The sequence below is a fragment of the Phytophthora infestans genome, genomic scaffold, assembly GCF_000142945.1.
Source record: "Phytophthora infestans T30-4 supercont1.29 genomic scaffold, whole genome shotgun sequence".
Classification (NCBI taxonomy): Eukaryota; Oomycota; class Peronosporomycetes; order Peronosporales; family Peronosporaceae; genus Phytophthora; species Phytophthora infestans.
This window is the reverse complement of record NW_003303730.1, coordinates 1972166-1988445: the sequence shown is the minus strand read 5'-3', so window position 1 is coordinate 1988445 and position 16280 is coordinate 1972166. Positions and strand designations below refer to the sequence as shown.

Sequence of the window (16280 nt, the reverse complement as noted above, 5' to 3'; positions counted from 1 at the left end):
CTGACTCGGTTCGATGGTTCTGCGACTGCTGCGTACAGTGGATCTGTCTCGCTACCCATTGAGGTCTTCGGGACGGAGCGCGAGGGTTCATGGCTTTCTTCTCCCACAGTAACAGACCTTCTTCACCCTGGTTAGCAGAAGAATCACCACATCCACTAGGTAAGTGATCCTCGTCACGCTCAGTGTCAGAGACTGTATCGAGAGCCTTCACTGGAGGTAGATTCCGCTTTTGTTGGGCTTCCAAACGCTTGCGACGACGACGAGCTTTACGCTTCGCTCCCTCATTAGAAAGTTGAGCTCGGTAGATGCGCTGCTCCTCTAGACGCTGTGCCTCATGAGCTTCTTTTAACAAACACTCTCGTCGCGCTACCTCGCGGTCGACGAATTGCTGTAGTGTGGCATGTAACTTGCCTACAGTTTTGTCATTTGAAGAAGCATCCTCATCATCCAGCTCGTCTGATAGTTCATGGAACTATCCAAATTTAGTTCGTCAGTAAGAAATGAGAAAGCAAACAACTACCAAAAGTGTCTTTTGGATACCTTGATATGGCTGAACGTGGCAGGTAGACGAATGACGACAGCTCCTTTGTAGAGTAGCAAAGTGGCAAGCGTCTCGTTCTGGTTCTGGTATGCACACATGAGGGGCGATACACCCGTCTAGTCCATTGGACAAAAAAGCATCTCCAGTAAAACCTTTCACTGGCAAATGCGCAAAGGATATCGAAGTCATCACCTTGCAATTGATGTTGACGTCAGCGCCATGCTGAATGAGCCACGTCGCGACCCGCAGCAGATTGCGCTCGCACGCGATGTAGAGAGGTGTCTGGTTCAGCTAGCAAGCACCAGCATTTAGATGTTTACGGCAACGTCGAAACCAAAGGATACGTACCAGATTGGTCTGATTGATTTTCGCTCCGAAATGTAGCAGCTCTTCCAGTGTCTTTAGGTGTCGCTTCTGGTTCTTGTTGCCCATATCACCTCTACAATCTCATTTAACTGAGCCCTCATATGAAATAAATTACTGTTATCTACCAACCTGGCTGCGCAGATCATGGGCGAATCGCCTCGCTCATCGTCGTCCGTTCCAAGGGCTCCTTCCAGCCGACGAGAATTCGGATCCATGCCGTGTCTCAGGAGCTTCCGAACTGCCTTGTGTTTCCCTTGCGCAGCCAGTGCGTGCAGGTTGTCGAATCCCAACTCTTGGTCCAAAAAACCCATACTGAATGTCAGCATATTGCCAGATACAAGCGCTCACTTTCGCCCCCATAGCAGGAAAGGAAAGAACTTCAACGTTAGTTGCTGAAGTACTTGTTGCTATAAACGGGAAGCGATTTTATTGGCTAATTTGAATGTGGATTAACTAAGACTTGTCAAATTGCATTTGAAAATGGGCTTATAATTTTGATGATAGCCACTCACTCTTCTGTGCTCTCCACCATTCTTATACGTGCTACATGTACACTCCTACTTGTCATGGCGTGGTTGGTCACAGTTCACTGTCCGTTTCACTGTATCGTGCGTCGTAGCTTGTTCCGGAATTCTTTCTTGAGTGCCGACAGCACGTGAATGTCGTCGTGCAGATCAGCGATCAAGTGGTCCGGAGCCTTACTGTCCTTCCGCAACGTTGCCAATAGAACCTTCTTGTTGTGCAGCGACTCAAAGATCACCTCGAAGTTCTGCAGCAACAGCCCAAAATACTTCTGCTCCGCCAGTGCAGCGCGCATTGACACGTCCTGCGAGCTGTTGCTTGCGTTCGAGTTGGCTGTGTTGCTGCTTCCTTCTTCGCCTGTTGTCTCCGAGTTCTCGGTGCTGTTTTCTTCCGGTGAATGGCCCCGCGAGTCTCCACTGCCTTGCCCACATCCGTTGTCGCCCCCGTTCCCTCCATTAGTGGCCCCCGGGGCGTCAACACCAGGCGTATTACCACTGAAGGCTGCGATGGCACGTGCGCTGTTATATGCCGAGGACGCCGACCCAGCAGCCGCCGGGGACGACCGCTTATAGCGTTTGTGAGCGCGTAGCAGAGGAGATCCCGAGCCCACCAATGGCCCGGCTTGTTGCTGCTGCTGAGCTTGTTGCTGCTCGTGCGCGATGGACTCGGACGCGTCGCTGGTGCACTTTTCGTCAATGTATTCGTTAGACTTGATCAGATGCAACAGATCCGGCCGGAGATGCAGTCTCTGATGCAGATAATACACATCCGGTCTGCCGTCACAGAAGTTGATGTACTCTCGGTCGTCCACTCCTACAAAACCAATCAGAACACATAGCACGTATGTCAGCACTAGAACTTTTCACGACGATATCGCATTTGATATCTGCTGTCGCATCTCATCGGTTGGGGTCCACACTTCTCTTTTTCAAATTTATAAAAAAGAAAAGGTTGGACCCCCAGCAGGTTGAAGCGATATATAGGTCTTGCTCACTCTTGTTCATACCAGCAGTGGTGAACTCGAAACAAGTCTTGGTGTATGCGAAAGACAGCTCCTTCCAGATCTCCCACAGCTGCATGCTGCTCCACTTGAAATTGCGCGAGTTCGTGGCACTTCCTCCCGTTCCGATGGGTCCTCCTTCAGTTGCGGTAGCTGATCCAGGCGGATGTTGCCGACTCAACAGCGCGATGTACATCTCTCGCACGTCCACCCAGAACTGCCAACGTGACAGCTCAGCCGCCAACCGATCGACGAATTCGGGGGACAGCACGACGTCCACCAGACGGATCACGTCTTCGGACGTCACCGGCACCTCCTTGTACTGCGACTCGCCCTTGGATTCGTCATCCAGATAATATCCATTGCTGTTGGACTTGGGGCCACCGCGTTGCGGGTGTGGGGTCCTGTCTCCTCCACTCGAGGGAGGCGACGGACTTTGGCTGCCATAGTCGCCGTAGTTGCGCGATCTCGAGTTGTACGGACCGTATGGAGACTGTGCGGGGCCGGGACTGCGCTGGACATACCGCGATTGATACGGCACGTCGTGGCGTCCTCCCGACACGGAGCTGCCATTGTTGCTAGACGGGCGTCGAACTTCCATTCGTCGCTGCTGGGGCTGCTGCGACGACGAGATCTGCTGCTGTGAAAATGCGCCGATCTTCTCGGCGCTGGCAGCGTCTACCTTGTCTTTGAGGCGTTGATTTCGGTAATACCGGTATAACGCCTCCACCATCACATGCTTTTTCACATTCTTGAGGCCGCGAAGTTTGAGGTGCGAGCACTTTTTACGGAGCTGCTTGGACGTCCACGTTTCATATCGTGTGCTGTCACGCGGATGACGCGCCTCACCCGAAGGCTCGTACTGCATGGGATCTTCATTGGGCGGCATACCAAATGCCTGCTGCACTGTAGGCGACCGCGAGTTGCTGGGGCCTCTGCGAGTCGCGGACTGTGCGCCACCGGCGGCATTCGAAACGGCGGTTGCTGCTGCGGGACCCGAATGCTCCCACTGCTGGATCCCGCTCGACTGTAGCCAGCATATTGTTGCGGCAGGTGGCGCTTGAGTCCGCGAGTGGCCATACTACCAGCGCCAGTCCAAGACCCGCCCATTGCTGGAGATGACATTGGTGAAAGGTGGTCGTGGTTGTATGACGACGAACCCGTCGTGATTCGTCCGCCGTTGGCACCAAAGAACTGAGACTGCATCTGCGCAGGCGAGGATGCACCGCCGCTGGCGTACGGACTCGCGAGTACTTGACTTGGGTACATATGCCTCCGACCCATACCGGTAATATCCCGGTTACCGGCTGCAGCGGTACTGGCAGCCGAGGGGCTCCGACTATGCTGCTGAGCTGCCACTTGAGCTTGTGTCTGGGATCTCGTCGCGGTCGTGGTGCTCGGCGCACTACTGGCGTTGGCCGCGGCGCTGTTCGACCCGGTAGGCGCATGCAGCACCGCTGGCAGACGGCGCATGGGGCTGCTGCCGTCGCTGCCGGAGCTCTGCTGCACGTTACCTGGTCGGCCGTTGCCGTCACCCGAGCTGCTCGGACTGCTGCCGCTCGGACTGGTGTTGCTGCTGTCTGCATTCGAGTTGGTGTTGGTACTGGTGGTGGCAGTCGTCGTAATTGTCGTCATCGAGGTAGATGCCGTGTCGGCTGCCGAGCTTTGCGCGCTGGTAGACGGTGGGGCCGCCGTATCACGCGCGAGGTTGCTGCTCATGGCTGGGGCTCGAGGCCTGCTCCTACTTTATGGGGCTTTCTTGCTGTGTTGTAGTTTTTGATCTGGGGTTTCCCCAAGACACGATACAACAGATTTCGTTAGACTGAAGTCGTAAGTTGAAGCCCCTTCCTTTATGAGCAGGTCGGGCAGTTGCCTAACATTAAAAACGCACTCACGGGCCCTGGCTGGTTGGTTGTTGCTCTGGCCGCCGCAAATTCGCTTCTGTCGGCTTCTAGCGCCGGTGACCCGTGACCTGCCAAAATTTATGGTGGCCGTGAAAGAGATCTCTCAACGAACACCAGAGAATTCCTTGCCCGAATTGGTCACGTTCTGTTGCCGCACCACAGCGTTCTGGTGTTTGTTGCGCAAAGAAGGGGTCTGGGCGAGGGTACCTCGGAGGGGCGACACCTCATTCACAACCTCTATAACTGAGTGCGATTTTTCGGAAAAGTGGGCGGACTTCGGCGCACTGAACTCCGACCCTCGTGACCCTTTTCCAAGCGAAAAACGTAATGAAAGTGACGTGCAAGCTTTCAGGTCAATGAGCCATAACATGCACCAGACTATTCCTTTCTCCTGAACGGGTGAGCACCTCGCGAAGGCCCAACGCCAGCAAGGGCCGTTCCGATTGGGCGACAGGGCGTCGCACTAAAAAAATCGGAGACAACCGACCAAAGTCGGGTACGCCTGCCATCGGATTTAGTAAGAAGAATGCGACATGTGCGAATGGTTAATTTTATTCCCGCTGAGCTCCTAAAACAGCATTATTTTTCCACGACCACGAGTCGTGCTGTACCATAGAGCTTCGTTCGGGTGATACGTTTTTTTGCCGCTGCACTTCTAGTGTTTTGTGTTTGTTTCGCGGGCTCATGCGAAACTGCAATTAGCATTTTCGTCGCAGCAGCCACCTGCTGCCACTAACACATTGACATGTGAAGCTGACAGTGGAGGACATGGTGGACGCACGCAGACACCAAGCATGTCCCTTCCGGACGAATATGGTCGAATTCCAAAGCTGCATATATTTGATGCGCTCTTGCGTAAAGTGGGCCGGGCAGGCTACATGACGTCTTAGTGGCCACTTCGGAAATTTTCAACCCAGTGCTTCAACATTGCTTAAGGGTAAAAATAACTCGTTCTACTGTAGAAGCTGTTCTTCAATTTGTCTTCCATGTTTAAAACAATTTTTTCCTGTTTAAGAGGTTACCTGTTTTGAAATGGATTTTTGTCTCGCTAATGCTCTCGAAACCTGCATATACTGTAGTGAAATAGGATGATGAGTCGACCCTCTCCAAGCTGATGGTCGTCTTAAAATGAAACGACGACCACTGCACTTGTAGCCTGCATGTGCGGCAACAGTTCGCTGCAGCCAAGCGAAAATCAGTGCTAGTGGCCTTTTCAGCTTTTGTGATAAGCTGAATATTATTAATAGGTAGTGCACTCTTCATGTACATGGCTTGTTTGTATCTTGTACTAGTAATAGTGTGACTTATCTGCAGATGGCGAGTTGGCTGTTCCCGAATTGCACTACAGCCGACCTTTTGCATCTACCGATACCTCAACGCCGTAGCCGCAAGTTGCGGCCCGCAACGGTGTTGAGGTGCGGCGTAGCGTCAAAGTGGCTAAAAGTATTAAACATGTACCGGTACGGCAGTTTGTACCACAAACATAAACGACGGTGCAGTTTTCCCTCTTCAAGTTGATAAAGTGACTACATTACGCTCAGCTCACTGTCATTTAGGTCGCGTGGACTCGCCGAGATGCACGCGGGCATGGGCCGCCAGACGCTGGACTCGCTGTACCCGCAGGCGCGCAAGCTTCAGTTCGAACTAAAGATGCAGATGAGTTACATGGATTCGGGTCGTACAGGCGGCAAGACGGACGCTGAGTTACAAGCCGAGGCCCGCGGCAATCTCAGTACATTGGAGCAGATTCTGTGGCAACTGGACTCGCTCGTCCAGACGAGCTCCAAACCTGCAGAGAAGGACACATGGACCAAAAGGCTGCAGCAGTTGCGTAGCGAGACCCACGCTCTGGGCAGCACGCTGGAGCAACACATCTACAGCGTTAACCGTCGCGCAGTGGAGGCGCGAGAGCGCGAGAGTCTCATGAGCAGACGCAACGCGGTGCGAAGGCCATGAAGGGTTTATTGCCAAAAGAGGCTGCTAATCTGCTGTGTGGGTTGCTGTAGGGCTTCGACAGCGGCAATGGAGCCATGTACGCAGCGCAGGAGTCGGAGAGTCTCCAGCGGTCGTCCCAGATGGTCTCAGACCTCACGAGTCTGTCGCAGTCCATTCTGGGGGATCTAGGCGAACAACGTAGTCGCATGAAGGTGTGTAGTGTGTTTTGCGAAGAAGAAGAAGAAGAAGTAGGAGATTGATGAGGTTTTGTGTTTGTGCAGAATGTGCGCACCAAATTGCTGGATATTGCGAATAGATTAGGACTGTCGAGCTCTTTGCTGCGGGTGATCGAGAGGAGAGATACCGTGGACTTTTGGATTGTCATAGGAGGCATGATCTTCACGCTGGTCTTCCTCTACGTGTGCTATTCGTACGCGACCCAGAGCTAGAATGGCATGGACTGGGTAATGACAAATTGTCATTGACAATGCACAAAAAATCTCTAAAACGAGCTCTTTTTATCAAATGTTAACAGAGCGTGAGGCACAGAGATTCAATTTGAAAAACAACACGCGTCTTTGTTATTTTTGGTGAATGGGCCTTGATTTCAACATGTGAGAAGTTCTCACTGAGAGCTTTTGAAATTTGTCTCAATGCTTTGGTCACCTCGACTTTCACTTTCCCTTGGTGATGGAATTGATCCATTCCAAGGCCTTGGACACACGTGAATACACTCCGGGGTACCCCACACCACATTCGGATCCCCAGCTCACCAAGCCGACCACAATATCATCTTCATCTCCAGGGCCACGCTCCTTGATCAATGGACCACCCGTATCGCCGTCGCAAGAGTCTTTTCCTTTGACTCCCCCAGCACAAACCATCGTGTCGTCCACAGGATAGAGTTGTCCGCATTGTTCGTTGTCCCAGACCTGCAAGCTGACGCCCTGCAGCTCGTACGCTTTGGTTTTCTCGGGGTAACCTGTGTAGCCCCATCCGACGAGTTTGGACCACATACCCGCAACGATATCGGAGTCATCAGCAGCTGGGAGCTTCACAGGCTTGAACCTGCTTGGCTTCTCCAGCGTCAGCAAAGCAACATCGAAAGAGCCGCTGGTGCTGTTGAAGTTTGTGTGGTTTTGGGCCGCCACCACTTTGATCTGCTCCCCATCGTGCGTTCCGTTGAGGTAGTGTGTGCCCACAGACACCCAATTCGGCGGCTTGATACCACGAAGACACGCCGTCGTCGTAAGAACATGCGTTGGGGAGATCAGCGATCCTCCGCAAAAATTGTCGCCATCAATGGTAGGGCGGATTCCGGTCGTGTACGTCTTCGTGCCGCTGGGAACAACTGCTCCACCAAGAACCAGCATTCGGCTGACATGGTCAGTAGTGGCAGAGACGGCTCCAAGCGCAATTGAGGAGGCGGCGACAGCAGAGATGATCTTCATGGCAAGAAATTTCGTGGATGCTTGAGGTGTTGGTCGCGAAACTCGAAATGAACGGAAAGCGGAAAACAGGTCAATTTGAAAACGTGTGGCACACTCAGGCATAACTTTTTTTTTCATGCAGCGTAATGCTTGACAAGGAGATGAAGCTGCATGCAATCGCACGATACCAATCTCAACGATCAAAAGCTGGCATAGAACTTTTGCTAGTGCTGAAGAATGAAGAGGCTTTTAATAGACCAGGTATATCTGGTCTTTCTTTAAACGATGTGGAAGGGTTTTAAAAGTGTAATCGTAATCTTTAGAGACTCGTAAACAAGATTACTAGCCAGCGATTCTGGAGGGTGAATATCGATGTGCAGTGGAGCAAAAGTCCCCTACCGGTACTCGACATTTGTACTGTACCTAGCTAATACTACCTCTGGTCCGAAATGATGGTGTACCATCCTATAGCATACAATCATATTATGAAAAATTCAACCGAGCGGTCTCCCATAGGAAGTTCGTGCACTCGCGACAAACATTTCGACCTGTCCTTCCTCTTTCTATCGGAGGTTTCCTTGATGCGACGTTGCCACTCCCCTCTTTCTACCCCTGCGGTGACGCTGATGCAATAGCGGGTCTAGATTTTGCCTATAGTGGACGGACTGCGCTTAAAGTCTCTGGTAACGTCCGCCTTTGCTCCATGGGTAGATCTCCGTCAATACTGAGTCTTAGAAGCTCGTTGATGATGCAACGGCGATGACAATCGGTCAGGTTGGCCAAAGAGAAGTCGGGGAGCACGGATAGCGCGTAGTGCTAGCTGAGCGGGTACTAGAAAAATGAGGAAGAGGGTGACCGTCTTTTCAAATAGATGTAGCTCGGCCCCCAGTACGCTTTCAGCGCCAATTAAACCACCAGCCAATAGCTGGCGAATACGCGCTCCTGCTAGACCAATAAGATTTTGATAAGAATTGCTGAACTTGTTTGTAAAACTACATTTAAGTAAGGCAGTCGTTATATCACCCGAATGGCAACATGCATTAGGATTTGCACACACCCGAGTGCGCCCGAATGTGTCCGAGCTACCCGAATGGGGGCATTCGATGTATACATGCGAATCATGTATAGCTGGATAAATAGCTCAGTGAAGTGTAGCCAAGTTCAATGACATCCCAGGCAGTGTCAGAGTAAAATGCATCAGAAATGTAAAGTCTCATATTATGCCGAAGAAACTTACACAGACATACAGAGGTACCGGTATCGTAGAAGCTGCAACCTTTGCTTGTTCACATATCCCACGTCAGAAGCTCCCGTAAAGGCTTCGAATGCCAAGAGAACGTAAATGCCACAATTGTAGTTGTCGGTCTGGATACCAATGCTCGATACGTACGACTGGTGATGATACCTATCCTTCGGTATCGGTAGGACCCCCACCAATTTGTGCGCGATAGCTCGGACGCTGGCCGCATAGGATGATGACATCGGGTCGTAAGTGTATATGCTTTCGGTCGATAGGTCGATTATGATAGCGCACCAATGATTTCCATTACAATTGATGGGAACGAGCACCTTTTCGTCCGAAACCCCGGCGAAAAGAGACGCAAGGCCCTCCATGTCTGTAGTGTTTTTCCCGTTGACAACTACACCGACGTGGCTCGAATCAATGGTGACCACCCCTGGTGTGGACGCAAACATCACGTTCATCACCGCATACATGCACTCGTCCCCGAGTGACCCTCTGGCAGCAAGGTCTAGTAGATGTATCTGTGCTCCAATGTTAGTCTTACTAGCCTTATTTCGAGGTAGTACAGTGACAAGATGACGTACCGAGTCAGAGCGAATCTGTAGCTGCTTAAGCTTGCTTGGTATCTCATGGTCTGCTTCAATAGTGTAGTCCGGGCTAAGCGGCTGGGTGAAGTCGATTCGGCTGATCCAGTTCAGCGTTTTGTCAATAGAGTCGAAGATTGTAATTGCGTGATGCCAACCTTTCATCATTCGTAATGTCGTTGTTGAGAACACACCCAGACTAATAATCTCGACCGATACGTCTCTCTCCGATAATCCAGACGTTTTGCGTTGAAGCGCGGAAACCTTCGCGACACACTTTCTGAGTATGTCTTTGGAAAGCACTCGAGTCAGCAAACTTGAGTCTGTCAGCGTCTTGCCTGCAGGGAGTTTGCTCGTCTGTCGGGCCACTGGGGGTTTAGGCTTAGTCCCAAATGTATACACTTGTAGTCGTCGAGCAAGTTTAGCGGAGGATGAATAGGTAGCGTTCGTGGAAAGGCTTTCGTGAGCGGACCGCAAGCTTATTTGCAAGTCAAACAGCGTTGAATCTGCCTCTACACTCCGAATCAGCCTGTTTCGGTTTGCTTTCTTTGCTTTTGGCGTGACTTTAGGTCTCCCTCGTTGACGCACTGGACTCGCAATTTCGAGCTCCACATCTCTGTCTTCAATGTCAGCTGTAGATAATCTGAATGTAGTCGCCTGTTGATCTCCTTCACTGGCTTGAGCTACTGATGGTGTTTCATTGACTGGTTTTGATAGTGCAGAAATGCTATGTTCGGGCACAATCGGTCTCGGTTCAGGCACAGTTGGTCTCATATTAACCGCGGTTGTAGGTGGCTCCGGTTCACTTGGTTCTTGGATACATGCACTTGTTTTCGGGGCAGTCGGTTTCGATACACTCGCAGCTTGCTCGGGGATGATCAACCTTAAATCGGGCACAATCGGTCCTGCTTCGGGCACGGTTGGTCTTGATTCGGGCAAAGTTGGTCTTGGTTGGGGCACAGTTGGACATATGTCGGCTAGATCGTGAGTGTTGGCCTCCTCTGTGACACAGGAGGTCCTAGTCTTACTGCAATGATCGCCCACGGCAAGCAAGCTCTCTTCGGTATGCTCAATATCAGCTTGACCAAACTCACAGTCGCCACAATCATCCACATCGTCACCCGCACCTGTGGTCTTTGAAACCAGGATGGTAGGTCGTTCCGTTTCGGTTTGAAGAAGCCTCTCAGACTCCTTGTGCTTTATGATACGAGACACCGATTGGAGAAACTTCATTGCAAGCTGGTAGTCCTTCATCCCGAATCCGGCCATTGTGTCACTGATAGAGCTAGCTATCAAGTTTGCCTCCCGATATTTTCGGTTAGAGTCCCATGTGGAGCTCGCGTCTTCAGGGGCAGATACATGGCAAACTTGGCACGAGGAAGTTCAGCCAGGTTGACAGCGGATCGGACCGTAGTTAGTAGCCACCGCTCGTTTAGCAATTGAGTCGGGATTACAGATTCCATCTTCATGTCTTTCCGTATGAAGAACACATGCCGGCAAGGAAGTAAGCGCGTCGCCATGAAGAGGCATGAGCACGTCCAACTATTCTTGTGAACCGTGTAACTGACTCGAGGCTCGTCGAGGGCATCTTCCGACCTTGATTCGCTATGGATAGCGTATACTCCGGGAAATACCTCATTATACTGATACGAAGCTTGGGCGACGGCAAACGTGTACTGCTTGTAACCGTGTTTTGACGCTTGTATGCACACCATAGCTCTCTGCAGCTATCCCAATTCTTCGTAAAGTAGGCTTCAAACGCATGCAGATTGGGGTCGCATTCCTCTTCGGCTTCATTGTGAGCATCCGAGCCGGCTTGAGTCTGAACTAAGTCCGCATCACCAACGCGAAACCCAATTGGACCCGAATCACCCGCTGAGTGCCCGACTGAGCTCGAATCCAACATTAAGTGCCCAACCGAGCCCGAATCAGCCACAGCCTGCCCGAGTAAGCTCGAACTGCCCGAAGCAACGCCAAATGTCACAAGGTGGCGGAGGTAGCGACGATGCTTCAAATAGGCTGCCTCAGTAGGAGCATACACGAGCAAATTGAATGTGCTGCGTAGCTGGTCCTTTTGCCATGAGGTGAAACCATAGTCCGAAGATGCCACAGCCTCTCTCAGGTACTTCAACACGTGAAACTGACAGAGCAGTATAGAGGCATCCGGAAACGCTGCCCTGAGTACCGACAACTTCGTAAAGTCTTTGTCGATAAGTATGCTTTGGACTCGAGTCCATGCCGGATTGTTCTGCTTAAACTCCTCGATTGCAGTGACGAGAGTGTGACGACGTTTATTCTGCAGAAGGGCGTGCTGAACAAACTGTCCGTGGCCGAAAACATCGTGCGCCATGAGCGAAAATACCTTGTACTTAGAAGCATTGGTGCCGTGGGTTGCATCGATCAAAAGAACCTCCGGGAATTGCTCGAACATCAGCCTCATGTGCTGGGTTTGCAATGTAATGCAGGTCGCAACTCGCTAATTACATTCAACACTGCACGTTAGCTAAGGTATCGATAGTCAAATTGAACGAATACTATACCTTGGTCTGCATGGTCTCGACAAATATACGTCCAATATTTCCTGGTGCTTCACAGAATTCTTGCATCCATGTTTTCAACCGTTTGGCACTGTTACGCGAACCACGCACGTTTTCGCTCTGCTTGAGGCTTCGAACCATGTTACGCACGTCCTGAATAGACGGGTTGGCGTCCGTTTTCTCGATGATGAACTTCATAATATTCTTGTGTTTTGCACCCGCCTTGCGGAGCATATCCACCGACTCAACGACGCCATCATCTAGCACCTTGTGGATCGAGGAAAAGCGATAGAAGGTTTGGCGGTTGACGACATGATTGTGTACGGGGTTACACTTTGTGATACAAACTGCAAACGCGTGCTTGGCTTTGTCAACTAGTCGAGCGCAGGCGTTGATCTATGCCAAATTTATTAACGTTAGTACCGATAATTGAGACAATAGTACCCGCAATGCCCGAACAAACCCGAACGAACCCGAGCAGAAGTAAAACTTGAAGCCGTATCTTACCTGGGCTTTGCAGTCCGATAACCGGGTCTCTTGACGTGGGCGCTTGCTGTTTCCCTTCGACTTGTACTTGCCGACTCAAGTACAGACTAACGTCTTCGCGTAGTATTTCCATTCGGACAGGATTTCAGGTGCTTTAGAGTTCTTGTTTCGGATGTCTGTGTTACGACGCTCAACGGTCGTGTTTGTACGAACACGGAAGACCTTCATAGCACACAATGGGATCAGCAAAGAAGCCTATTGCAGTGTAAATCCACTTTACCTGGTAAGATGCGGCAAAATACCGGTCTAAATACGAGTGGAAAGCGTCCCACGATGTGAAGTGGTGCTTGTCGGGCACAGCCAGCGTTACATTGATAGACTCAGAGTCGTCGGTGTTGGTCCAGTCGCTGGAGCGGCTGCTGTTGTCGCCAGATTCCATCGGGAGCGATTCGTCGACCAATTCCTCTTCGCTGGACTCGACCGAGACGTTGGATGCGTCATCATCGCTTCGTGACCCTGATCCACGACGTTTTTGAGACGTCCGCGCCCTTAGCTCCATCTACAACGTTTGCGCCGATCGATTCTTGCCCTGTGGCTGACCCACGCTCGGCAGCACGCGCAGATTCGTGGCGATCGTCCAGCAGTATTCAGACCCCGAGGCGGGAAAAATGTGTGGTCGCCCCCCTTTACTATACGGTATACTTTGTCCGGAAAGGGGTATTTATCTGAGGAGGTTTAGGGTCGACTCGACTCAGATTTGGCAGATTTTCATTCGGGCAAATGAATCACTCTCTTTAAGTAAAACTATCCATCATTTCGGACCAGAGGTAGTGTAACACAATTGTTTGGATAGTCCTACGTCTTAACTAGTTCTTAAGCTACACTTTACTCGACGAACTTGCCTTTCTGGTGTCTCAGTTTCAGAATGCCAGCTTTCTTCCTGCCTCAGCGCGGAGTAACTACATGTTACTAAGCTTACACTTTAAGCTGTACACGTCAGAACGATCTTCAGTAGAAAAAAGCAAGCGGTAGTCTCCGACAAGAGGAGACGTAATAGAAGTCCGACCATGGCAAGCACATGCCACACTCACTTTAAACTTCTAAAAGTAAGCAAAAGTTTTCAGCTTCAAATCAATCGGTCATGTTGCAGTAAGTAAAACGGAACAAGCGTGAGAAGCACATTTCGGCCAACAAATAGAAGCCACTCAGCTTTACCATAACGTGAAGACCATAGGGAAACCGGTCCGTGTGGATTAGATCCAAGGCGCTGGGCAGATGTTCACTGGATCGAGCTCTCGTTGTCCTTTTTACGAGCTTTTCACGAACGGGTGTGCCAGCGCGTCTCTCACGGAAATGCGCTTCGACGGGTCGAGTGTGAACATCCGATCCAGTAGACTACGGAGCTCCAGCACCTGCTTCCGGTCATCTGTAGCGCTCTTCGCTGCCATCAGACTGCCAGCTAGATCGTTCTTGGACTTGATGGTGTCCATCAAGCGCAAGATGGGCTTACCTGGTGCACACAACCACAGTATTGTAAACACAGCATTAGCCTCCACTAAACCTGCGATCTGCAGCTTCAAACTGCATCAAAATCCACGTTACCCGTGACACGGTCGCTTTCCCGGCTGCAGAACTTGAGGTCTTCGGTAAAGTGCGGTTCCATCTCGAATTGGTCGAGATAAGCCTGGCGATGCTTCTTTATCAGCTTGTTGGGGATCTTGCCCTTGAGCTCCATAAAGAATTTGAGCATCTCGTTATTCGTGCTCCCTGGAAACATAACTCTGCCAGTGAACATCTCGTACAAACAACAACCGACAGACCACATATCTACCGCTTTGTCGTACGCAAGGCCCAGCACGACCTCGGGAGCTCGGTAGAACCGACTGACGAGGTACGGCGTCGGGTCCTGCTTGCCCTTGTCCGCTTTGAATGCCGAGCCAAAGTCGCACAGCTTGATGGTCGTTTGCTTCTCGTCGAGCAGCATGTTATCCGGTTTGATATCTGTTCGTATCCAGCAGTTACATCACAGCGTTAGTTAGCATTTAACCTGTACAGCAAACTTTAACCCTCTCATTCGTCCGTACCAGCATGGATAACACCGCTGGCTTCCAGATGACTAAGCGCGAGGAGCAGATGCTTGCTAAACACCCGCACAGCTTGGATCGAGATGCCTCCTTTGCCTCCAAACTTCTTCATGGCTTCACGCACGTTCATCTGCATGGGCTCAAACACCAAGGCGACGTGGCTGCGATGTGTAAACGAGTCCAGGAGTCGAATGCAATGTTTCTTGTCACGTGGATCCCGCTCGCCCAGTTCCTTGAGAAGCTTGAGCTCCGTTTGCGCCGCGTCACGCATGACGTCGTTGTTCCGGATGAGTTTGACGGCCACAACGCTGAGGGAGCCACCGCTCTCGGTCTCTAACGGGGTGACGCACTGACAGCGAAGGACCGTGGAGAAGACGCCCTTCCCCACCGCCCCCAGCACACGGTACTTGCCGTTCAGCACCTCGCCAATCGTAGTGGAATAATACCCTTCGGCGTCGTCGCAATTGGACTGAAGAGCCACTTCGTCCACTGTCACTGCAGCGACGCCTGTACTACCGTTCATGGCGTCGTTATGGTCGTCCAGCGCTGCCATCGAGAACATGTCGAACTCGTCGGCGACGTTTACAGTCGGCTGAGGGGACGGGGATGGCTTCGGTGGCGACTGCACCACTTCTTGCTGCTGTTTCAGGGGCGATTCTACGATTTCTTTCCGCTCGTCCCTCTCCGCAGTCACTGGAGCTGATGCTGGCGTTGGACTTGTGGCAACAGAAGTGCTGGCTCCGCTCTTCTTGATCACAGCGATGGTACTTCTCGCGTCTGCGAGAGCCTTGAGGATATCCGCTTTGATGGAGCTGACATCGAGTGCTGGCTTGGCTGCTGCTGGCTCTTGCTTGTCCGCGGACTCTTCACTGACAATGCTATTCGGTAGCCTCTCCTTGTCGGCTGCAGCTCCCTCGTTCATACGCTCCTGGACTGCGACCTTTGACATCGTCTGAGTCAGTTGGACCTCTTTTTTCTGAGCCTCTGAGACGTCCACCTCGACGACATCTTTAGCTTTCTCGACCTGACTCTCGTTTGCAGCAGCTGCTGCCTTCCCAGCCTGAAAATCCCGCGAGAAAGAGGTCGAAGACGACGTTACGGGCTCCTGGTCGTTCTGTGCCTTCTTCTCAGCTCTAGGCACCGACCTCGACCTAGATTTGGAGTGCGACCGACGACAGACTTTCTTGTCACCACTTTCGCGGCGACGTCTTTTGTGGCGCTCCCTGGAGTGTGAGCGAGAGCGCGATCGGTGGCGCCGACGACTGTGGTGGCGGTGACGGGAACGGCGGGACCGTTCTCGGCTGCGGCTGCGACTCGCACTGCGCCGCTTGGAGGAGCGACGGTACGAGGAGCGATGAGAACGTGAAGCTGACGGTGAGCGGCTTCGCGAGCGATGGGACCGGCGCGCGTGGCGATCGGTCGAGCGGTCTCTCGCAGTCGCCATTAGAGCGATTGACACGATTATTACGATAGCGAGTCGTTATGTACGCCCTGTGTGATTTACCGACAAGTACTTAATATTGTGTGACTGCCATGAAGTTGAATCAAAAGTGGTATTTTGGTGGCACATTAACATTTTTTTTTACGCATTTGTCGATGCCAACTTTACTCTTTTATTTGATACAGCGTAGCAATTATTTTTCGTGAA

The 16280-nt window shown here is 51.6% G+C and overlaps 5 protein-coding genes across 5 annotated transcripts; 1 reads left to right on the top strand and 4 right to left on the bottom strand.

Moving 5' to 3' along the window:
* Positions 1–516: 516 nt before the first annotated feature.
* PITG_13674 (uncharacterized protein) lies at positions 517–1233 on the bottom strand (the record flags this gene model as incomplete). Its single annotated transcript, XM_002899809.1, has 4 exons — positions 517–657; positions 734–832; positions 890–980; positions 1037–1233. The coding sequence occupies 4 exons, from the start codon at positions 1231–1233 to the stop codon at positions 517–519; spliced, it is 528 nt and encodes a 175-aa protein (XP_002899855.1).
* Positions 1234–1375: 142 nt separating this feature from the next.
* PITG_13673 (uncharacterized protein) lies at positions 1376–3523 on the bottom strand (the record flags this gene model as incomplete). Its single annotated transcript, XM_002899808.1, has 2 exons — positions 1376–2242; positions 2424–3523. 2 exons carry the CDS (start codon positions 3316–3318, stop codon positions 1506–1508), a joined length of 1632 nt encoding a protein of 543 aa, XP_002899854.1.
* A 2262-nt stretch (positions 3524–5785) lies between these two features.
* PITG_13672 (uncharacterized protein) lies at positions 5786–6844 on the top strand (the record flags this gene model as incomplete). The annotated part of the gene is made up of 3 exons (XM_002899807.1): positions 5786–5793; positions 5890–6274; positions 6340–6844. 3 exons carry the CDS (start codon positions 5786–5788, stop codon positions 6526–6528), a joined length of 582 nt encoding a protein of 193 aa, XP_002899853.1.
* Positions 6845–6883: 39 nt separating this feature from the next.
* On the bottom strand, positions 6884–7722 carry PITG_13671 (glucanase inhibitor protein 3; the record flags this gene model as incomplete). The annotated part of the gene is made up of 1 exon (XM_002899806.1): positions 6884–7722. The coding sequence occupies one exon, from the start codon at positions 7717–7719 to the stop codon at positions 6943–6945; it is 777 nt and encodes a 258-aa protein (XP_002899852.1).
* Positions 7723–13665: 5943 nt separating this feature from the next.
* PITG_13669 (serine/threonine protein kinase) lies at positions 13666–16076 on the bottom strand (the record flags this gene model as incomplete). Its single annotated transcript, XM_002899805.1, has 3 exons — positions 13666–14058; positions 14151–14549; positions 14633–16076. The coding sequence occupies 3 exons, from the start codon at positions 16074–16076 to the stop codon at positions 13856–13858; spliced, it is 2046 nt and encodes a 681-aa protein (XP_002899851.1).
* Positions 16077–16280: the final 204 nt, after the last annotated feature.